This window comes from Rana temporaria, chromosome 4 (genome assembly GCF_905171775.1).
Source record: "Rana temporaria chromosome 4, aRanTem1.1, whole genome shotgun sequence".
NCBI lineage: Eukaryota > Metazoa > Chordata > Amphibia > Anura > Ranidae > Rana > Rana temporaria.
Window position 1 is genome coordinate 384897391 of NC_053492.1, and position 20631 is coordinate 384918021.

Genomic DNA, 20631 nt, shown 5'->3' on the forward strand with positions numbered 1-20631 from the left:
AGTAGGGGTGAAATGGCAACGGCAATATGGAGCCTGAATCAGGCCCCTCATTCCTCACAATGCCGGAATTAACCCTTAGCGCCCCTTCCCCTGCCACATCTGTTGAATCGGTGTCGGCTGTCCTGGAGTCTTTTCTCACCAGGTTTGAAGCTGCCAGTGCTCGGTTGGGGGGTAAAAAAGCGCCCCCCCCCCGGAGGCTGTTTCTGGGGATATCTCTGCCGCAGAATCTGATAACGCTGTTGCTGCTTCTGGTTCTGTCGTGTCAGAGGATGCGGGCTTAACCCACATGGACAGCAAGGATGACTCTGCTGCGGAGTCTGCTGACAAGGAATTTGTTGGAGCTCTTATTACTGCGGTGCGTGAGACTCTTCATTTAGAGGATGTGGCGGAGACACCAGCGGTGTCAGTTCCTTTTGGATTCCGCAAACCACCGCGTACCGCTAAGGTATTCCCCTGTGTTCCTTATTTAGACAATATGTTGTATAAGGAATGGGATACACCGCAAAAGGCTTTTACTGTTCCTAAAAGCTTTGCTACCCGTTACCCCCTGGAGGAGGACTTTTTTTTAAAAAAAGTGGGTCACTCCTCCGTCGGTGGACCCTCCTGTGTCCAGACTGAGTAAGGCTACTACGTTGCCTGTGGAGGGGGCTCCTGCTTTCAAGGACCCCGCTGATAGGAGAGTGGAGGCCGTGGCCCGCTCCCTGTTCTCGGTGGTGGGTTCGGTGGTAAGGCCGGCTCTGGCCGGAGCCCTGGTAGCTCAGACGCTGACTGAAAGGGCGAAGCTCCTGCTGCAGGACCTGGAGGTCCAGGGGGCTTCCGAGTCCTCTAGGGACCTGGCTGAACAGTTGATTCAGGGTCAGAAGTTTCTCTGCGAGGCGGATATGGATTAGATTCCTTTGCTTTCCAGGGCTTCTGTCTACGCAGTGGTTCTGCGCCGCCTGGTGTGGCTGAAGTGCTGGTCGGCTGACCAGTCCTCAAAAAAGGCCTTGGTGGATTTGCCCTTTAAGGGCGGACGGCTTTTGGGGGCATCCCTGGATGACATCATTAAGGATGCCACTGGAGGTAAGAGCACCTTGCTCCCTCAGTCGGGGAAGGGTAGGGAACCTCGCCGCAAGCAAGGTCCTACTTTTACTACCCCCTAAGCGGTTTTTTCGTGCGCCAGCGCGGCTGGAAAAGGTCCGCAAGGTGCAAAAGCCCTTGCTGCCGGGCGTAAGCGCCCCTGGTTCAAAAAACCGAACAAGCCTGCGGACAAGCCTGCTTCCGCATGAAGGTCTGCCCCCGCCCGGGTCTCGGGTGGGGGGACGGCTTCACGACTTCGTGGATCGGTGGAATTCTCTTCTATCCGACCGTTGGGTTTGCGAGGTGGTCGCCTCGGATTACAAGATAGAGTTCCTTTCTTGTCCCCCAAACAGATTTTTTCCATCCAGCTTCCTCCGGATCGTCGGCTAGCCCTGTCCGGGGCTGTCCAGGATCTTCTGGACAGGGGGGTGGTTGTGCCGGTCCCCTCGCTGGAACGGTTTCGGGGGTTCTACTCCAATCTGTTCGTGGTCCCCAAGAAGGGAGGGGTTCGCCCTATCCTGGACCTAAAGGCCCTCAACTCCTTTGACAAGGTGCAGCTATTCAGGATGGAGTCGGTTCGTTCTATCATAGCGTCCCTCCACCAGGGGGACTTCATGGCGTCCTTAGACATCATGGACGCATACCTGCATGTTCCCGTTTGGACAAGCCACCAAAGGTATCTGCGCTTTGCGATCGGGGAGGACCACTATCAATTCGTGGCCCTCCCGTTCGGGCTGGCGTCGGCACCACGGGTGTTCACCAAGGTGCTCGCCCCGATCCTGGCCTTGCTACGGCAGCGAGGGATCGCTATCGTGGGATACCTGGACGACCTTCTCCTGAGAGCTTCTTCAGGCTCGGAGTTAGAGGAGGACGTGTCCATCACGTGTCGGACTCTGCAGGAGTTCGGCTGGTTTCTGAATCTCAGAAAATCAGTGTTGGTTCCGTCCCAGAGGCTGGAACACCTGGGGCTGGTTTTGGATTCAGGGGAGACAAAAGTGTTCCTCCCATCGAAAAAACTGCTGACCCTGCAATCTGCAGTGAGACAGTTGTTGACCCAGAAGTGGTCATCTCTTCGCTTCTGCATGCGGGTTCTGGGTCTGATGGTGGCCTCCTTCGAGGCGGTTCCGTATGCCCGATTCCACACCAGGGTACTACAGAAGGAGATTCTGTCACGATGGGACAGGGTCCCATCTTCTCTGGATCGCCAGATTCGGTTGAGCCATCTGGCCAAGTCTTCCCTGGCATGGTGGCTGACGTCTCCGGTGCTTCGGTCCGGGAAGTCTTTTCTTCCGTGCCGCTGGACAGTGGTCACGACGGATGCCAGCCTCTTCGGCTGGGGGGGCGTCTGGGGCACCCATTCAGCCCAGGGGCGCTGGACTCGGGAGGAGTCCCGCCTGCCGATCAATATCCTGGAGCTCCGAGCAATCAAGCTGTGCCTTGTCAGGTGGTCCCTGGAGCTACAGGGTCGTCCTGTCAGGATCCAGTCCGACAACACCACGGCCGCGGCGTACTTCAATCATCAGGGCGGCACAAGGAGCTCGGCCGCGGCGACTGAGGTCGCTCACATACTTCGGTGGGCCGAAAGGTCTGTTCCGGCCCTGTCGGCGGTATACATTCCGGAAGTTCTGAATTGGCAAGCCGACTTCCTAAGTCGCATGACTCTGGATCAAGGGGAGTGGTCTCTCCACCCGGAGGTGTTTCAGGTCCTGTGCCAAAAATGGGGCACTCCAGACGTGGACCTTCTGGCGTCCCGTCTCAATCAGAAGGTACCACGGTTTGTGGCCAGGTCAAAGGACCCGTGGGCAGACGCGTCAGACGCGTTAGTGGCTCCCTGGGGTCAATATCACCTGATTTACGCCTTCCCTCCTCTAAGGCTCCTACCCCTCCTGCTGCGCAGGGTGGAAGCCAAAGGTGTTCCAACGATCCTGATCGCCCCAGATTGGCCGCGTCGCTCTTGGTACGCGGACCTGGTACGTCTGGTGGCAGACGCCCCCTGGCGTCTGCCTCTGAGGGAAGATCTCCTGTCTCAGGGTCCGATCTTCCATCCTGCTTTACGGTCACTGGCTTTAACGGCGTGGCTGTTGAGAACCAGGTACTGAAGGACCGGGGCCTGTCGGGCCCGGTAATCTCTACCATGCTGCGTGCACGGAAGTCCACTTCTCGAAAAATTTACCATCGTACATGGAAAGCATACATCTCTAGGTGTGAGGAGATGAAGTGGCACCCCCGTACTTACGTGGTGTCCCGGATCCTGCTGTTCCTACAGCGGGGAGTGGACCAGGCTCTTGCCTTGAGCACGATCAAGAGTCAGATTTCTGCTCTGGCTGTTTATTTTCAGCGTCCCTTGGCAGCGAATTCTTTGGTTCGCACGTTTGTGCAGGGGGTCCGGCATGTGGCCCCCCCGGTGCGCCCTCCGCTACCTTCTTGGGACTTGAATTTGGTCCTCTCGGCTTCAGCGTGCCCCCTTTGAGGACATTCGGGAGATCCCTTTGCTGACCTTGTCGCAGAAGGTGGTCTTTCTGGTAGCTATTACCTCTATCAGACGAGTGTCTGAACTGGCGGCCTTGTCTTGCAAGGCCCCCTACTTGGTCATCCATCAGGATAAGGCGGTGCTGCGCCCGCAGCCCTCTTTTCTTCCGAAGGTCGTTTCGGCCTTTCACATTAACAAGGACATTGTTGTTCCATCATTATGTCCTCAGCCGAAGAACCCGAAGGAAGCCGTTTTACATTCTCTGGATGTGGTTCGGGCCCTTCGAGTTTACTTGTCGGCGACAGCTCAGTTCCGGAAGTCGGACTCGCTGTTCGTGTCTGTGTCCGGTCCCAGTAAGGGCCTGGCAGTCTCGTCGGCCACCATTTCCAGGTGGATCCGACAGGTTGTGCTTCAGGCCTACGCCCTGAAGGGGCGGGCGCCTCCCTTTCAGGTCACGGCGCATTCGACCAGGACGATCGGGGCCTCCTGGGCTTTCCGACACCAAGCCTCTGTGTTACAGGTGTGTAAGGCTGCGACCTGGTCGTCGGTCCACACTTTTTCAAAGTTTTATAAGGTGGATGTGAGTGCATCTTCTGATGCCTCCTTCGGCCGCAGGGTGTTACAGGCGGCAGTTTAAGGTTGGAGTTCCTCCGTTGAGTAACTCCGGTTTTGTTTGGGGTGTAACCTGTTTTTGCTGTGTTATTTTCCCACCCCTCGAATTTTTTTGACACTGCTTGGGGACGTCCCTAAGGTCAATGAAGGCTGTGTCCGTCTATGAACGAAAGAGAAAAAAGGATTTTTGTACTCACCGTAAAATCCATTTCTCTGAGTTCATAGACGGACACAGCACCCACCCCTCCTTGGTTTGTACTGCTTGTTACGAACTGAAGCTGCTAGAGCAGAGTGGGGGTTATGCCTGGGGGAGCCACGCCCCCTGGGAGGAGCGGCATGAAGGAAAGTTTTTAACACCTTAAGTGCTGTAGAATTCTGCCTAAATCTCCTGGTAGGAAGAAGCATAACCCTAAGGTCAATGAAGGCTGTGTCCGTCTATGAACTCAGAGAAATGGATTTTACGGTGAGTACAAAAATCCTTTTTTTTTACTGGCTTTTTTCCATGAGACCCTAAGTATATATGTTCATGCGAGCTCCCTCGCATGGTGGAAAGCTTTTGCGAGCGCGCTCCCGTGATACAGCAGCGGCCATAGCCGCCGACTGTATCACTCGGCCCCGCCCCCCGGCGCGCCGCGCCATCCGCTGTGATTGACAGCAGCGCCAGCCAATGGCTGCGCTGCTATCAATCCGCCCAGCCTAGCCAATCAACGGCCAGGCTGGGAACCGAGCAGGATGACAAGCACGCGCCCGGGACTTTCGAACGGTGAGGTAAGTAAAACGGGGGCTCGGGGGGGGGGGGGGGGGGGGGGCGGTGCTGTCAGATGTTTTTTTACCTTAATGCATAGGATGCATTAAGGTAAAAAAACTTTTACCTTTACAACTCCTTTAATAGAAAAGGGAGGAACCTTATGTAGAGGAAAGGTTTCTTGAACAATGACCTGATGAATCCACCTAGTGATAGGGGAACGAGAAGCAGGATGTCCCCTGTGAGAACCTTCAGGGAGACTAAAAAGAATCCGAAAGTCTAAGTACTACCATAGCTATAGGTGTCCTCATACAACACAAACTACATCCAGTCAGTGAACAGATATGTCTAGGGTGCTTAGGAGCTAGACCGAAAGATGGCATCCTGGTTAATATGAAAAAAGGAGACCATCTTTGGTAGAAAGGAAGCCTTTCGTCATAGGACAAACCTTGAACAACACCAGGAACGGTTCCTTACAAGACAATGCCACCAACTCTGATATGCTGCGGAAGTGATGGCAACAAGTAAAACCACTTTGCAAGTGATCTGAGCTAAGGGAATAATCTAGATCGGTTCGAAGGTAAACTTTTTAAGAGCCGAAAGTACTGTATGATCCCACAACATCACTGGAAAGCATCTAAGAGGAGCTAAATGAGCAACTCTGTGCACAAAGGCCTTCACCCCCCAAAAAAATAAAATCAACAGCCACAAATACTGTAGCTGCTGACTACTATTAGGGCACTTGCCTGTCTAGGAATACCACAGTGTTTTCACCCAAACCAATTATCGAATTGGCTTTTGGGTGCTGGTGCCGCCATCTTGGGTAAGGGAAGCCGACATTAAAGCCTTGCGGCTCGCGAATCGCGCTGCCCTTTCTCAATGGCACAGTCATTGCCTTGCAGATTTTTTTTTTCTTCAACTGCCGTTTACTACCGCTTTTTAAGGTAAAATCAGGGCTCAAGTCCTGCGGGAACGCGTGGGAACGGAGTTCCTGCACTTTTTTCACAGCAGGAATGCAGTTCCCTTTGCAGGACTAGAGCAGCCGAGCCAATCCTTCACTAAGCGGCGATGCCCAGCTCAAGTCACTGTCAGGGGCAGGCGAACTTTCGTAATCCTTTGTTACTGGCCGCTTCCTGTATATGGATTCATCAGGTAGTGTGTGGGTATTCAGTCACTTCCTCGATGCCACAATGTCTCCTGGGAGCTTTTGTCATTGTTCCCAGGAGACATTGCGGAGGTCTGCCGCGAGTTATCACGGGATTTAGAAAGAACTTAAAGTTATTTCTATAAAAAAACATGCGGTTTAGTAATTATGCATATGGGCGTATAATTTTTTTTTTTTTGGTGGGGGAGTGGATCTTGGGTGGGAGTTCCCACACTTTTTTCCACAGGACTTTACCCCCGGGTAAAATCTTTCATGTTCAGCTCCCCCAGTCTCCCTAAATACCTGAACTCTAACCAGCGCAGTGCTCGAGCATCAGCACTTCTTTTTTTTTTTCTCACTTCTTTCGTCTTCCCAGGGAATAGTGAGCCTGGAGCCCATACTGGTAACTTTTGGTCAGATGGAATCTTGAGGCTCTAGTTTTTAATGGGAGCGCATATCGATCAAACGGCACAGAAATGGTATCTGAGTTTTGGAAAGCATATACTCAGTCCTCTACAATTTGCCTGTCTTGTACTGTACTCCAAGAAATGGATCGAAAACCCTGTTTGTTGCAGTTGTACAAACATACAATATAAGTACAAAGAGAATTAAAAAATAATGAACACTTAAAACTACACAACATACAGACCAACAATGGTCCACCCATGAACAAATATACCTTGGCGCAAGATTTAGGCTGCATTCACAACTGATTGCAGAGCCCCCCTTATGTATGTGTATATTTAAAAAATAAATAAAAGTCAAAATTGCCTGGTAGGCAAGTCGTGAAATGAAATGCCTGTGGGGTGCTGGGGTACCCAAATTCTGCCCAAGTAGAGGCGCACTTTTGTGACGTATAGACATTTTTAAGGCAGTACTTCAATTCACTAAGGGAAAAAATGTGTCAGGAAGAGACATTGACAGCTGAAACTATTTTTTCAAACTTTTTTTTTTCTTATACAACTAGTATTCTAGTTGTGGGACCTTCCCTCCCCATCACTTTCTTGGTATTTCTCAAGGTTCCTTCTCTGCCAGAGGAGAAGCAACTGTCCACATGGGTGCATAGGCTCCGGTGGGTCCCTCCCTTGCTTGTCTTTTGGTCAGGCTCCAAGCCCTCCCCTGTGTTGCCTGAATGGGTCTCCCTGAATGGACTGGTGTGTGGGTATACCCTTGTGCTGACATCCAGACACCAGGGTGGGAGTGCAAGCGAGTGGGAAAGGAGCAGTAGGCGGACCTGGATCTTCCCAGGAGTGTTACAGCAGATTTCATCCTGTCAGCACTGTAAAGGCCCGTACACACGGTCTGACTTTTTGCCAACAAACGTCAAAATCAGCAAGTTTTCAAATTAGTCCGACCGTGTGTACGCTCCATCGGACCAACTTTTTCAGGTTTCATCGGACAAAAAGTTCGGTCTGCAAACGGACAAACTTTTCGACAACAAAAGTCAGATGGTGCCTAGTCCGACCGTGTGTACAGCAAGCCATTGTACTTTTGTACAAAGTGCAATTACGCATGCTCAGAACCAATGTTAAAATCAACCAACAATAGCAGAAGTTAACCAAAGGGTGGCGGTAAAGAGCAGAAAAACCACGTGATGTTGGGAAAGTTTTAGAAAAGTTTGCAGAAAAGTCAGCGCGTGTGTATGCTATGGGTGTGACCGGACAACTCCCTTTGGACAAAAATCCAAGGGAAAGTTTGTTTGATGTCCGACCGTGTGTACAAGGCTTTACACCATTCATTCTGATTCCACCATGATAGCTGCCACAAATTTGGCAGATGGCTCCAAAGTAGGTTGTTTGTTTTTTCTTTTTTTCTTGCTCCAAGGTAGGTTGTGTTTTTTTTTTCCTTCCTGCTATACCCATACTTCAGGGAGGTACAATGGGCAGCTGTAATGGTAATGTGCAATAGTGGAAAGTAATACCGCTATTGTATGATGTTCAGCCCCCGACGGTCATGTAAATGTTTGCGTGTTCGTACAAACGCCCAAACAGCCAAAGTTTGGTCTGGACCGAACATTGCTCATCCCTACCCATGACCCTTATACCTACAGAACTGTGTTGCATTTGAAGTTGTAGAAGCCTTTTCCTAGTGTTTAAAAGTGGATTTTTTACCTGAAATAAAGCCAGTTTTGACATGGGTGAATAAGTTCCGTAATTAACATACCTTTTGCTTCCAGGGTCACATAGGCTTATGTTCCAGTTGGAGTTTGATACCAAGATTGTAGCTGAGGGGTCTCCTCCCCTCAACCCTCCACCCCTCTATATATATATATATATAGGGGTCTGAAATTGTCATCGTAGGTGCATGTCCACTGTGAGAGACATAATCAAAAAAAAAAATTCCAGAAATCACAATTTATGATTTTTTAACTATTTATTTGTATGATACAGCTGCAAATAAGTATTTGAACACCTGTCTATCAGCTAGAATTCTGACCCTCAAAGACCTGTTAGTCTGCCTTTAAAATGTCCACCTCCACTCCATTTATTATCCTAAATTAGATGCACCTGTTTGAGGTCATTAGCTGCATAAAGACACCTGTCCACCCCATACAATCAGTAAGAATCCAACTACTAACATGGCCAAGATCAAAGAGCTGTCCAAAGACACTAGAGACAAAATTGTACACCTCCACAAGGCTGGAAAGGGCTACGGGGAAATTGCCAAGCAGCTTGGTGAAAAAAGGTCCACTGTTGGAGCAATCATTAGAAAATGGAAGAAGCTAAACATGACTGTCAATCTCCCTCGAACTGGGGCTCCATGCAAAATCTCACCTCGTGGGGTCTCAATGATCCTAAGAAAGGTGAGAAATCAGCCCAGGACTACACGGGAGGAGCTGGTCAATGACCTGAAAAGAGCTGGGACCACCGTTTCCAAGGTTACTGTTGGTAATACACTAAGACGTCATGGTTTGAAATCATGCATGGCACGGAAGGTTCCCCTGCTTAAACCAGCACATGTCAAGGCCCGTCTTAAGTTTGCCAATGACCATTTGGATGATCCAGAGGAGTCATGGGAGAAAGTCATGTGGTCAGATGAGACCAAAATAGAACTTTTTGGTCATAATTCCACTAACCGTGTTTGGAGGAAGAAGAATGATGAGTACCATCCCAAGAACACCATCCCTACTGTGAAGCATGGGGGTGGTAGCATCATGCTTTGGGGGTGTTTTTCTGCACATGGGACAGGGCGACTGCACTATATTAAGGAGAGGATGACCGGGGCCATGTATTGCGAGATTTTGGGCAACAACCTCCTTCCCTCAGTTAGAGCTTTGAAGATGGGTCGAGGCTGGGTCTTCCAACATGACAATGACCCGAAGCACACAGCCAGGATAACCAAGGAGTGGCTCTGTAAGAAGCATATCAAGGTTCTGGCGTGGCCTAGCCAGTCTCCAGACCTAAACCCAATAGAGAATCTTTGGAGGGAGCTCAAACTCCGTGTTTCTCAGCGACAGCTCAGAAACCTGACTGATCTAGAGAAGATCTGTGTGGAGGAGTGGGCCAAAATCCCTCCTCCAGTGTGTGCAAACCTGGTGAAAAACTACAAGAAACGTTTGACCTCTGTAATTGCAAACAAAGGCTACTGTACCAAATATTAACATTGATTTCCTCAGGTGTTCAAATACTTATTTGCAGCTGTATCATACAAATAAATAGTTTAAAAAAATCATACATTGTGATTTCTGGATTTTTTTTTTTTTTGATTATGTCTCTCACAGTGGACATGCACCTACGATGACAATTTCAGACCCCTCCATGATTTCCAAGTGGGAGAACTTGCAAAATAGCAGGGTGTTCAAATACTTATTTTCATCACTATATATATTATTTTTTTTTTATATAGATTTTCAGAATACAAAAGGAAAAAAAGTAAAGTGAACATATAGTAAGCCAAAATGTACAACATTGCCATACACATGCTTGTAAAAGGAGCAGAAACCAGCCAAAAAAACAAAATTGCATGAATATAAATGTGCATCTAGCATTTGAACGTGTGACTTTGAGCTGAGGGAGATCTGTTTGGTGCAAATAGGCCCCCAGTTTGGCTGTTGTATATGTGGAGGACATTTACAGTTCCTGAAAGAACTTTTGAAAGTTCATCTGTCGCTAGTTTGAGGTTATTTATAATTTGACCATCTGGAGAGGCCAGTATGGATGGTTTGAATTGTAGTGTGCTAGGCAGGCTAATGGCTTAACGCAACAGTCAAGTTTTTTTTTCTTCGTTTTGACATAATGGATCTGTTCTATTCTTGCCTGTAGCATATGCCAGTGAAGAGTGAGTCCTAAAAGCTGCTGCTATCTCCTCCAAGGAGAACCTCATGAAAGAGTAATATGGGTGGACAGTTTAGCTTGTACATGAATTTAAAAAGGTTTTGCAAGCTGAGGTGCTTAAGGCCCCTTTCACACTACCACTACTTCAAAGTCGCACAATTTTGCTGCAATTTTGACATGATTTTAAGGGAGACTTGGGGTCTATGAATCTAAACTCACATCAAAGTCTGACCAAAGTGTAGGGACTATTTTGAAGTCGGCACGACATGAAGTTGTACTAATATGAATGGTTGTCCCGATACTGAGCATTTGCCCGAGTACTTGTACTAGGGCAAATGCTCCCATTCTTCACCCGATACCTTGGGAGTCAGGGTGATTGGTGTGGTGGGAGAGTAAAAAGCACTGATCACCCTATATAGGTTTCGAAGCCCAGGTTTCAGCTGCTTTAGTGAAATCAGCGGTGATCGGTGCTTATAACTCTCCCACACACGATCACCGCTGACTGTCCCCGCATCCTCCACCAGTCCTTCTTCGTGCTGCTGTCCCCTTTCTTCTCCACCTCCTTGCTGCTCCGTGTCCCCCTCTCTTCTCCCCCTCCATGCTGCTCCGTGTCCCCCTATCTCCTCCTCCGTGCTGCTGTCCCTCTCAATCTGTCAGGATCTTTTCCGAATGTACAGGGTCAGTGATCACTGACTGTCCCATTCACATAACTGAAACATCATAAACTGTGTTTCTAATGTTTCAGTTTATGAATGGAGAGGAGCCGGTGTCTTCTCTCCATTCATTTTCAGCGCAGCTGAGGCTGCAGAGAAAGTGACTGGGGAATCTGTGTCCTTGGTCCCTTTCCCTGTGTCAAAGGGGAGATGTCAGGGGTCTGTTTAACACCCCTGATATCTCACCAAAGCAAAAGAATTGCAATAAATAATATAAAAATGAATTGTAAAAAATTAAATAAAAAACGCACTGACACTGTCCACCCACCCCCCTTAAAAAAATAAAACGTAAAAAAAAAGTTGTCATTGGAAATCATTAGGAACGACTTGTCCTGTTACTTTGCAGTCCCAAATCGTGTGACAAGTCGCACAAGTGTGAAAGGGGTCTAAGACCTATTAATGTTATCAAGAGATATGGGTTTCTGCGACTGTTGCAGGGTCATCCAGCAGGGGGACTGATCTAATAGGAGGTGTGGAAGATAGTCCATGGCTTTGATGTTGGTTCTAGACCTGACGTTCTAATTAGCTGAAAAACAGGAATTCAGTATCTTGGTACTTATATCACCAAGCGTCCACCATAGTAAATTTTTATTTTTACAGTCTGGCAACCATAGTGGCTATGCATAATCGTATTAAAATCACCCAAGCAAATATATCTCAATTTATTTCAATGTATCACATACCATGTTCTATGAATAATTTTTTATTTATATTTTTTATTCACTAATAAAAGCTTTTTAAAAAATAAATAAAATCGCCCAAGCAAAAGATGGTCTAAATGCGTATTGTGCCATGAAAATCGGACCCTCCTGCAGCATTGTAAAATTAAAAGTGGGAGGAATAAAAAATGGCAGTAACTGTATTGATTGGTTATAAAGCTTGTCAAGTGTTCTATTTTACATGAAGTGTGAACTCAACCCTGTAGTTAGTAACTGCTCATAACCTGATGGTGTAATGTATGTTCTTTTTCTGCATGCAGGTGAACAATATGACCGAGCACGACGTCTACAAACTAAAATGACAACAAATCTTCTAATGGCAAGGGATCGGTTACAGTTATTGGGTATGATTTTGCTTTTGTTCTGGCTGTATAGATTTTGTTTCATTTTAAGCTTTTGTCAAAAACTCCTGAACCCCTAATTACAACTTTTGTGTGAAACTTTACTATTTTCTGTCTCTAAAGACAAGATGGCTTTAGTATGAAAGTTTAAAACTATCCTTAACCAGGCAACAAATGCCCTAGGAAACGATTCCTGAGAGAAATATTTGGTTCACATTGGTGACCCCCTTCTGAAGATCATAGTTGCCTAACTAATAGGGGTGCAACGGATCAAAAAACTCACAGTTCTGATCGTTCCTTGTATCGGAGCCACGGAGCGGATCATTTTTCGGATCGCCACCATATATAGTCCCCACTGTAATGTCCACGTTATCTCCCCCCCCCCCACTGTAATGTCCACATCTCCCCAGTCAGCGCCACTTTGGGAAGCTCACCTAGGCCGCCGCCGGGTGCACCAAGATGGCCACCACTCCAGAGCTAGGCCGAAGCCGTGGCCTTTCCTATGGGCTCAATCCGCGAATCGTGTGGTGTGCCCATCTGCGGACGTTGACCCGTTCTGATCACGAATCAATGACGATCCGTTGCACCCCCTACTAACTAATGCTGATCCTCTGGGGGAATTTTTTTTTAAGTTGGAGCACCTTGTCTGAATACCTGTTTGATTTCAGTGATTCAGAAAGGGTTGAAGGCAGAGGATCTGCATGCCTGTCAGGCAACTAGCATTTTCATTAAAGGACTGCAATGGCAAACTTCTGTTTTTTTTCTTTCAGTCCAGTTTCCCGTTTCTTTTGTTTAAAGATCATAGGACCTGCTCTATTTGTGTCTGCCCCATGATTCATTTCCTCTTGCTTACATTACATGTTCGTTTTACTTTCATCTGAAATTACTTTGGAATTGTAGGAGTGGTTACCACTTTATACAACAGTGAGGTTTTTTTCTTCATTACTACCGTGTTTCCCCGAAAATAAGCCCGGGTCTTATATTGATTTTGGCAACAAAAGACACAGTAGGGCTTATTTCCGGGGTAGGTCTTACCATGTAATGTGGTGTCTTTTCTCCCCCACTCTCTCCCTGCCTGTCAGGAATCCCCAGTGTAAATGGAGTTAAAATGTTTGTAAAATCCTATAATCCACTCTATTATAGTAGTATATAATGTGTGTGTTTCTGTAATATAATTGTGCCAAATACCTTCGTTCAGCGCTTCTGTGACCCGCCGGAGCTCTCTTCCCCACAATTAAATTACAGAAACGCACACATTGTACATTTATATACTACTGTAATAGAGTGGATTATAGGATGTTACAAACATTTTAACTAGGGCTTCTTTTCGGGGTAGGGCTTATACTGCAGCCCTCCTGGAAAATAACGCTAGGTCTTATTTTCGGGGGAAAGGTATTATTTTCGGGGAAACACGGTATATTATGTTTATCTTTAATTTCCTATTCTTTGTTTCTAGTCCTATAAATACACATATAAAATAGCCTATACACATCTCCTCCATTGATTCTTTTGGTCCACCACATTTGCCTAAAGGGGTACCACACATGCTCATCAAGCTGGCCATAGATGTCAGTTTTTTTCGTTAAGCGGCTTGAATGAAAAAAAATGTACCCAATTCCCCCATGCACACATTCGACGTGGATGTAGAAATCCCTCCCTGTTGTATCTTTGTACTCTGACAATGGGGAGACTTTCCTGCCATCAGAATACATAGATCAGCGCTGCAGGTGGCTTGCAGCGCTGATCAAGTGGAGATTTTCCAACAGGGTGGTTGAACAGAAATTGATTGGTTCAACCACAGTGGCCATATATGGATTAAAATTCAGTCTGTCTTCGACCTGCTGAATTTCAAGCCACGTGTGGCCAGCTTTAGCTAATGGGAGTCTGTGCCTTTTTTAGATTCCCTTTTGCTCCCTTTTTGTAAAGCACACTAGTGGTGTGTGTGTTTTTTTTTTTTCCCAGTTTAACCCAGCAGGAGGAGCCACTTTTAACCATGTGATGTTGGTACAGCAATCTCCCCTGCTGTGTTATTGTGTTCTGACAGGGGGATGGCCACTCTGCCAGACCACTACAGTCAGTGCTCTCAGCAATTGGCTGAGAGCGCTAATCGGGAGCTGATCGTCAGACCTTTTTCAGTCATGCCCCATCGTCAGAATCTGGCCGAACGACTAGCTTCTGTCCGGCTGGCTGCAGTACACACGGGCTGAATGACGGCCAGTTTCTATTGAACCCGCCGATTCTGCCTGACATTCGCCCTGTGTGTACTAGGTTTAAGTGTTTGTCCTGCAGTCTTTTATATAAATCTATTTTTCCTCTCCTCTGCTAACAAGTTTTGATGATGCTTTTTGGCAAAATTCTTTGTTTAGTAAAAGCAATTTCACAAAACTAGTGGATTAGTGGGAAAAAAATTGTGCTCATGAATGAATGAATGAATGACTTGTATAGCGCTGCACATGCGAACTGAATCGCCTCTGGGCGCTTTTCCAGCCAGAGTCTGCTTGTCTGGTGCGGTCATTTTACCCCATAGGATCACGGCAGGGGCCAGGGGCCCCTGCACTTTCCCCAAAGCAGCTGGTCCTTGAGCCCATGCTTCCCCGAAATTTGGGGGGCCCCATGATGGCACTGAGAGTGATAGATACACAGGGGAGGCAGTCTGCTTCCTACCTACTTGATGTCTGTTTACCTGCACTTTCATCGTTGTAGGGGCCCCAGAGCATTTATTTTCCCAGGGTGCCCATGATGCTATTAAGATAGCCCTGGTCTAGGTATAGGGTGATGGGAGGAGCTCTGCTTTTGAAAACATTAGCAGTTGTCAAAATGGCTATATAGCGTAGAATGGGACTATAGATATGAGGCCAGATTCTCGTCCAGCAGCGTATCTCTGCGGCGGCGTAACGTATCCGATTTACGTTACGCCGCCGCAACTTAGACGGGCAAGTGCTGTATTCTTAAAGCACTTGCTCCGTAAGTTGCGGCGGCGTAGCGTAAATCGGCCGGCGTAAGCCCGCCTAATTCAAATGTGGGACAGGGGGGCGTGTTTTATGTTAATCTTCTGTGACCCGACGTGATCTCCCAGTGTGCATTGCTCCTAATACGCTGCAAGGACGTATTGGTTTTGACGTGGACGTAAATTCCGTCTAGCCCCATTCACGGACGAGTTACGCAAATGACGCAAAATTTTCAATACTTAACATTGATACGCCACACTTATGCTACCATATAGCAGGGGCAACTATACGCCGGGAAAAGCCTAACGTAAACAGCTGCGTCGGCCGGGCGTACGTTCGGGAATTCGCGCACTTGCTGATGTACATATTTCGATGCGTAAATCGGCATACACAACCTTGGGGTCAGCATAAGGATGCAGTTACGATCCGACGGCGTAAGAGACTTACGCCTGTCGGATCTAACAGATATCTATGCGTAACTGATTCTAGGAATCAGGCGCATACATACGACCAGCCGGACGCAGAGATACGATGGCGTATCTGGAGATACGCCGTCGTATCTCCTCTAAGAATCTGGGCCTTGGAGTTTGATCATATTATTAAACCTGCCTCCCTTCAATGTGCAACTTGAAAGGTTCATTCAACTTATAGTATGCCTTAAAGAACATGCTGTTTACTATCAAATGTATGGTGATGAAAAAATTCTGTTTTTGCTTAAAAATTTTTGTGGCCTTCCAACAGCTCAAATATCAGAAAACTGCATTTTTACGTAAATCAAATGTTAGAAAATGCCAGGCGGACTTGATTTGCTGAACAGTGTGCATGGCCTTTGCAAATTTTGTAAATGCATTGCTTATTCTAATACTACACACAGGGAATCTGTCTTGGAAGATTTTAAATTGGCATTAATGGTCTTTTATACAAAAAAAATCGCTATCGCTATACACGGGCAACACAATTTTGAGATGAATGGCATCTACTCTGTCAGTCGCTCTGGCTGGTTTCTTGCATTTGTTGCCTTAAAGGACGTGCACTGAATTAAGCAGTGTGATGTTTTCATACATATATTTCCAATGACAGATTTCCATTCTTTTGCTGCATGTAGCCTTTGTAGCACCTTCTACCATAAAGCATGCTGCTAATACTTCAGAGATGAACTTATTTTTCCACTGGTGAAAGAACCTCTAAGACTGCTGATATAATTTTTGGGGGAAATATTCACTTTTCTTTTATAGCATAAGGGTGGTTATAATCCCTGTCCTCCTATTGGGGAGATTTCCCTTCACTTTCCATCCCATAGCCAAAACAGGAAGTGACAGTTGATTTTTTATTTTTATCGAAAGCTCATGGCGTGTGAAACGCACTCACCCGGTGCCAAAAAAATGTGCACAACATAAAGAGGTGACCCAAAAACGTGCAATGGGTGTACACAAGCCCTCTAAAATCAAAGGGCCTTGCCCTGAATCCCTCGGGGCGTTGGGTTCCAGACGGGGACAAGGGTATTTACTAGGGCTGTGGAAATTAACGATTAATTCATCGATTTAATTTTAAATTTTTTTGATCGATCAAAATTATTTTGATTGGTACTCACCTCTCCGCCGGCTTCAGGGAGTTCCGACGGAGATCCGGTGACGTCACGGGCACCGGCGGGGCTTACCGTATCCATCTGAAGGGCTCCTTTGCTATGCCCTTATATCTGCATGCCGGCGGGACCTTACTATCTGCCACACGCAAGGGCTGTTACACTTCCCTCTATCAACCTGGGATTCTACAACCATCCACTGGGGGCTGTGATAGTTTCCCTTCATGGCACATCTACATGCCGACGGACTGATGTTCACTTCTCATCTGGATTCAGCAGTGGCATCGGTGTACACATTTTTATACCAGTATCATACTTAGCTACATCGATTTTATGTCCAGTGCAATATTTATTTTTCTTACCTACTTGAAGACTATAAAAGTTTTAATGCTATTCCCATCCAGCGCTGCCTTTGTGTGTTTTTTGTATCCTGCTATCCATTTTCCCAGTGGTTGGTAGCTGCACTGGGAATCAGCCTGCAAGGAGATCAGCTAAAAGTAGTTGGATCTGTATGTGCGTTATAATTATTCGAAATTTAGTCGATTAATCGATTTAAAAAAAAAAAAACGATTAATCGAACACAAGTTTCGATCAGTAACAGCCCTAGATTTACACTTGGTCCATCTGGCCGAAACCAGGCGGGCCCCTTTCTCTGGAGGGTCTGCCGAAACAGACCCAACCAAGTACTAGGTGGGGCTCCCCCGAAGGGAGACCCCATGAGAGAGGGCGCACTAAGACAGGCCATGTTCACCCCCTCCCAAGACTTTCAGGGCAGGCCCAAGGACCTACACCCTACCAGTCACACAGTGCAACAAACCGTGTACAAACAAAAAAAAGAGAGTGAAAAAGGTGGCCATTATACAATGGCCAGACCCTCCGGCCAGGAATAAAAAATTCTTCCTGTCCCGGCCAAAAGGTCCAGCCCAGGAGGCAGGTGCTAAAAAAAAAAAAAAAAAGCATGTACTGGTGCAGTGATCGTGGTGCCACAAATCAAAGTGATTCTCACTCACAATGATTTTATGGAACCCCTGGACTGCCACTCCAGGGGCACATACACCATAGGCTTTCTAGTTCCCTATCCAACCCCCCCTCTCCAACCGGATCAGTGCAGCCCTCCTTCCCTGTCAGATAGAGAGCCTTTCAATGTCTTCTCAGGGAGAGCTGCCTATATGTGCTGCTTTTACTAAGGGAAGTGATGGATTTTATTCCCTGCCTTGCAGGAACACAAAATCCATCACTTTCACCTTTTCAGAATGGAGCTCTGCTTTGTTTACGTAGGCAGAGCTCCTTTCTGTCTCTCCTCGACGATCAGCAGGTGTCAGCAGACCTCTATTGGCTGGCACCCCCTGATGGGCTTACGCTATGTCAAATCACAGCACAGCCGCGGTGCCGGTGCGAGTGCACACCCCCAACCAAGAAGTGACAAATTACATAATAGGTACGTGATCTAGCGCAGGAGAGCTGCTAAGGGATCAATAGGAAATGTCGTAGTTTGTCATAGTTTTACATAATTTGCAAAACTATGTTTTGTGATCTATATTGCTAAGTTATTGAAAGTAGAAGTAGTACTATTTTCATTTTTTTTTTTGTTGTTGGTATTGGTAAATCAGTCCATTGCTGTCCCATAGCATGAACCACCTTTCACTATACAGGTCACTCACAGAGCAGAGATATTGCTTTGTTTGCTGTTTAAGGGAACATCTTGGTGTTTTGGGTACTTTGCTGTTGCTGAGCAATACTGTTCTCGAGCTACCGTATTTAGGATTATATATATATATATATATATATATATATATATATATATATATATATATATATATATATATATATATAAAATATATATTTCTCTGGTAATTGGTTGTATACAATATGTTGACAGCTATTTAGTCTAATATTTTGTCAGTATATCTTGATTTATTTCTTTAATTTAATTTTATTCTCCACCATCAGTTTTTCTTTTTTTTTATATGTACTTGTATTATGTATGTAAATATTATTATACATTCGTCCAGCATCCAAGTGCAGCGCCTACACTGTCCATGTGTGTTATTCCTTTTTTTTTTTTTTTTGGCTTTGCTAAAATTTCAGCAGTTGTCTTTGGAGATTTTTCATCATGTCTGGCAGTATTTTTGCTTGCAAAAAAATTGGCTACTTGCCTATTTAAAAAAATTAACCTTGCAATAAAAAGACTACTTATCTGCAGAGCAAAGCCGCTGGCAAAATCTTTTGACATGCTTCTGGGTGTGTAGGACGCCACTGTTCCCCCACCATGTGCTAGGAGTTCTTTCTTCACCCCCATCACTACATTGTGATGGAAATACTGATTTTGGCTTTACAACCTTCATGATTCACAGGCCCCGAAAAATAAAGCAAACTTTTTTTTTCTTAAAATCTGATGTGTAAAGAGGTGAACACTCATAAGGTGTATCCAGGTCCTGCAGTCTCTTCTTAAATTAAATCTATGGTCACAGCATACAATTTCATAAATTACATCATCATTTGTAATAATACAAACGTTCTTTTTTGATACTCCGATAAAAGCTTCATTTGCAAAATCTCCTTTCATGCTGAGTTCTGTATGTTTGCTGGCCATCTCTTTATGCAATTTCCTGGGCTCCTTGCATGCTTTGCAACTTCTCTGCTGTTCGCTTGTTTAATTGTCCTATCATGCTTTGCTGCCCGCAATCATTGATTCCTTTCCTGAATTTGAGCTGTGGGTGGCCTTGTTGGCACCACCCAACTATATACAAATTTCGATTGAAAAATCAAAGGAGCTGGATGTATAATAATATATGTAGGCAGCTTTACTAAGGTGAAAATCAGCTGACACCAATATGTGTATCACCCACATACAAATAAAATATAAATATAAATTGGGCAGTGCTCAAACACTTGCACTAAAGAAATATATACTGAAAATCAAAAAATAAAATAAAAAGTCTGCCGTGACCTTGCAGAATTCTCTTGTGCACTTTTCCACCATAAGTGTATTTAATACATTAAAATAGTCCAATTTTTATTGGCAAACCACCTTCTCTTCATCCACAGGAGTTAGATGGCAAATTGTTTGATTGAAAGTCAGACAGCTGCGGGTGCTTTGACTATTTAAATGCAGTGCTATTTAGTACATATGGCGGAATCTATTGATTTCTTTTGATCAGTCCATGGGGCTGAATGAGAGAAATTGAGGCGTGCGCATGACTAGCCTAATGCTGGTCATACACGCCACGAAAAATCGTCTGAACGAACTTTCGAAAAACGAACGTTCGGTCATGAGCGCAAACGATAGTGCCATCATGTAATGACCGATAAATCGTTCAGTGGACAGAAATAAAAAAAATTTGGTTCGTGTTTTTTTTTTTTTTTTTTACATATACCTAGTGCAGAAAGTTCGGACGGGAAACACATTAACCTTCTGATTTATCGTTCGTTCAGCAGCAAATTTCCAAATGTGTCCTTCGTTTTTTTGGCTCAAAAATGTCCCACCGATTTTCGATTTTGTGCCTATTAACTGTTTGAAAAACGAAAGAACTGTCCGAACAACCGAATATCGGCCGAATTTTCGTATAGTGTATGGCCAGCATAAGTATCTAATCTTCCTTTCCCATTGGCCCTGGTTCACATGGACGGCGGGAATGAAATCAGGCGAGTTCAGCCGAACTTCAGACTTCAGGGGCAATTTCAGAGACTTCTTTGCGGGTTTCTGCACAGATGTCAATGGAAATCGCACCCCGAAATTGCCAAAAGTAGTACAGAAACTACTTTTGGGAATCCAGTGCGGCGTTGCAAATGTGGCGTCTCACTAATTCGGACTCTACCATTGTTGGCAATAGCTGCCAATCTGGCTTGTGATTTGACATGTCAAATTGCATCAATGTGAACCAGGGCTTAAAAAAATAACAGAAAAAATGAAGCACACTGAAAATAAATTATAGTTTCACTTTATGCTGTTTGTACTATTTAGAGAAATAATGATCTCTACAGCTTATTGGTTTGTAAATGTAAAAAAAACAGATATCGGATG

The 20631-nt window shown here is 45.9% G+C and overlaps 1 protein-coding gene across 2 annotated transcripts in view; it reads left to right on the forward strand.

Annotated features, from left to right (window-relative positions):
• SPAST (spastin) overlaps positions 1 to 20631 on the forward strand; it is a 69259-nt gene that overhangs the window by 13426 nt on the left and 35202 nt on the right. For both annotated transcript variants that reach the window (XM_040351070.1, XM_040351071.1), the window contains exon 3: positions 11997 to 12080. In XM_040351070.1, coding sequence (XP_040207004.1) covers positions 11997 to 12080 — 84 coding nt within the window. The remainder of the gene's footprint in view (positions 1 to 11996; positions 12081 to 20631) is intronic.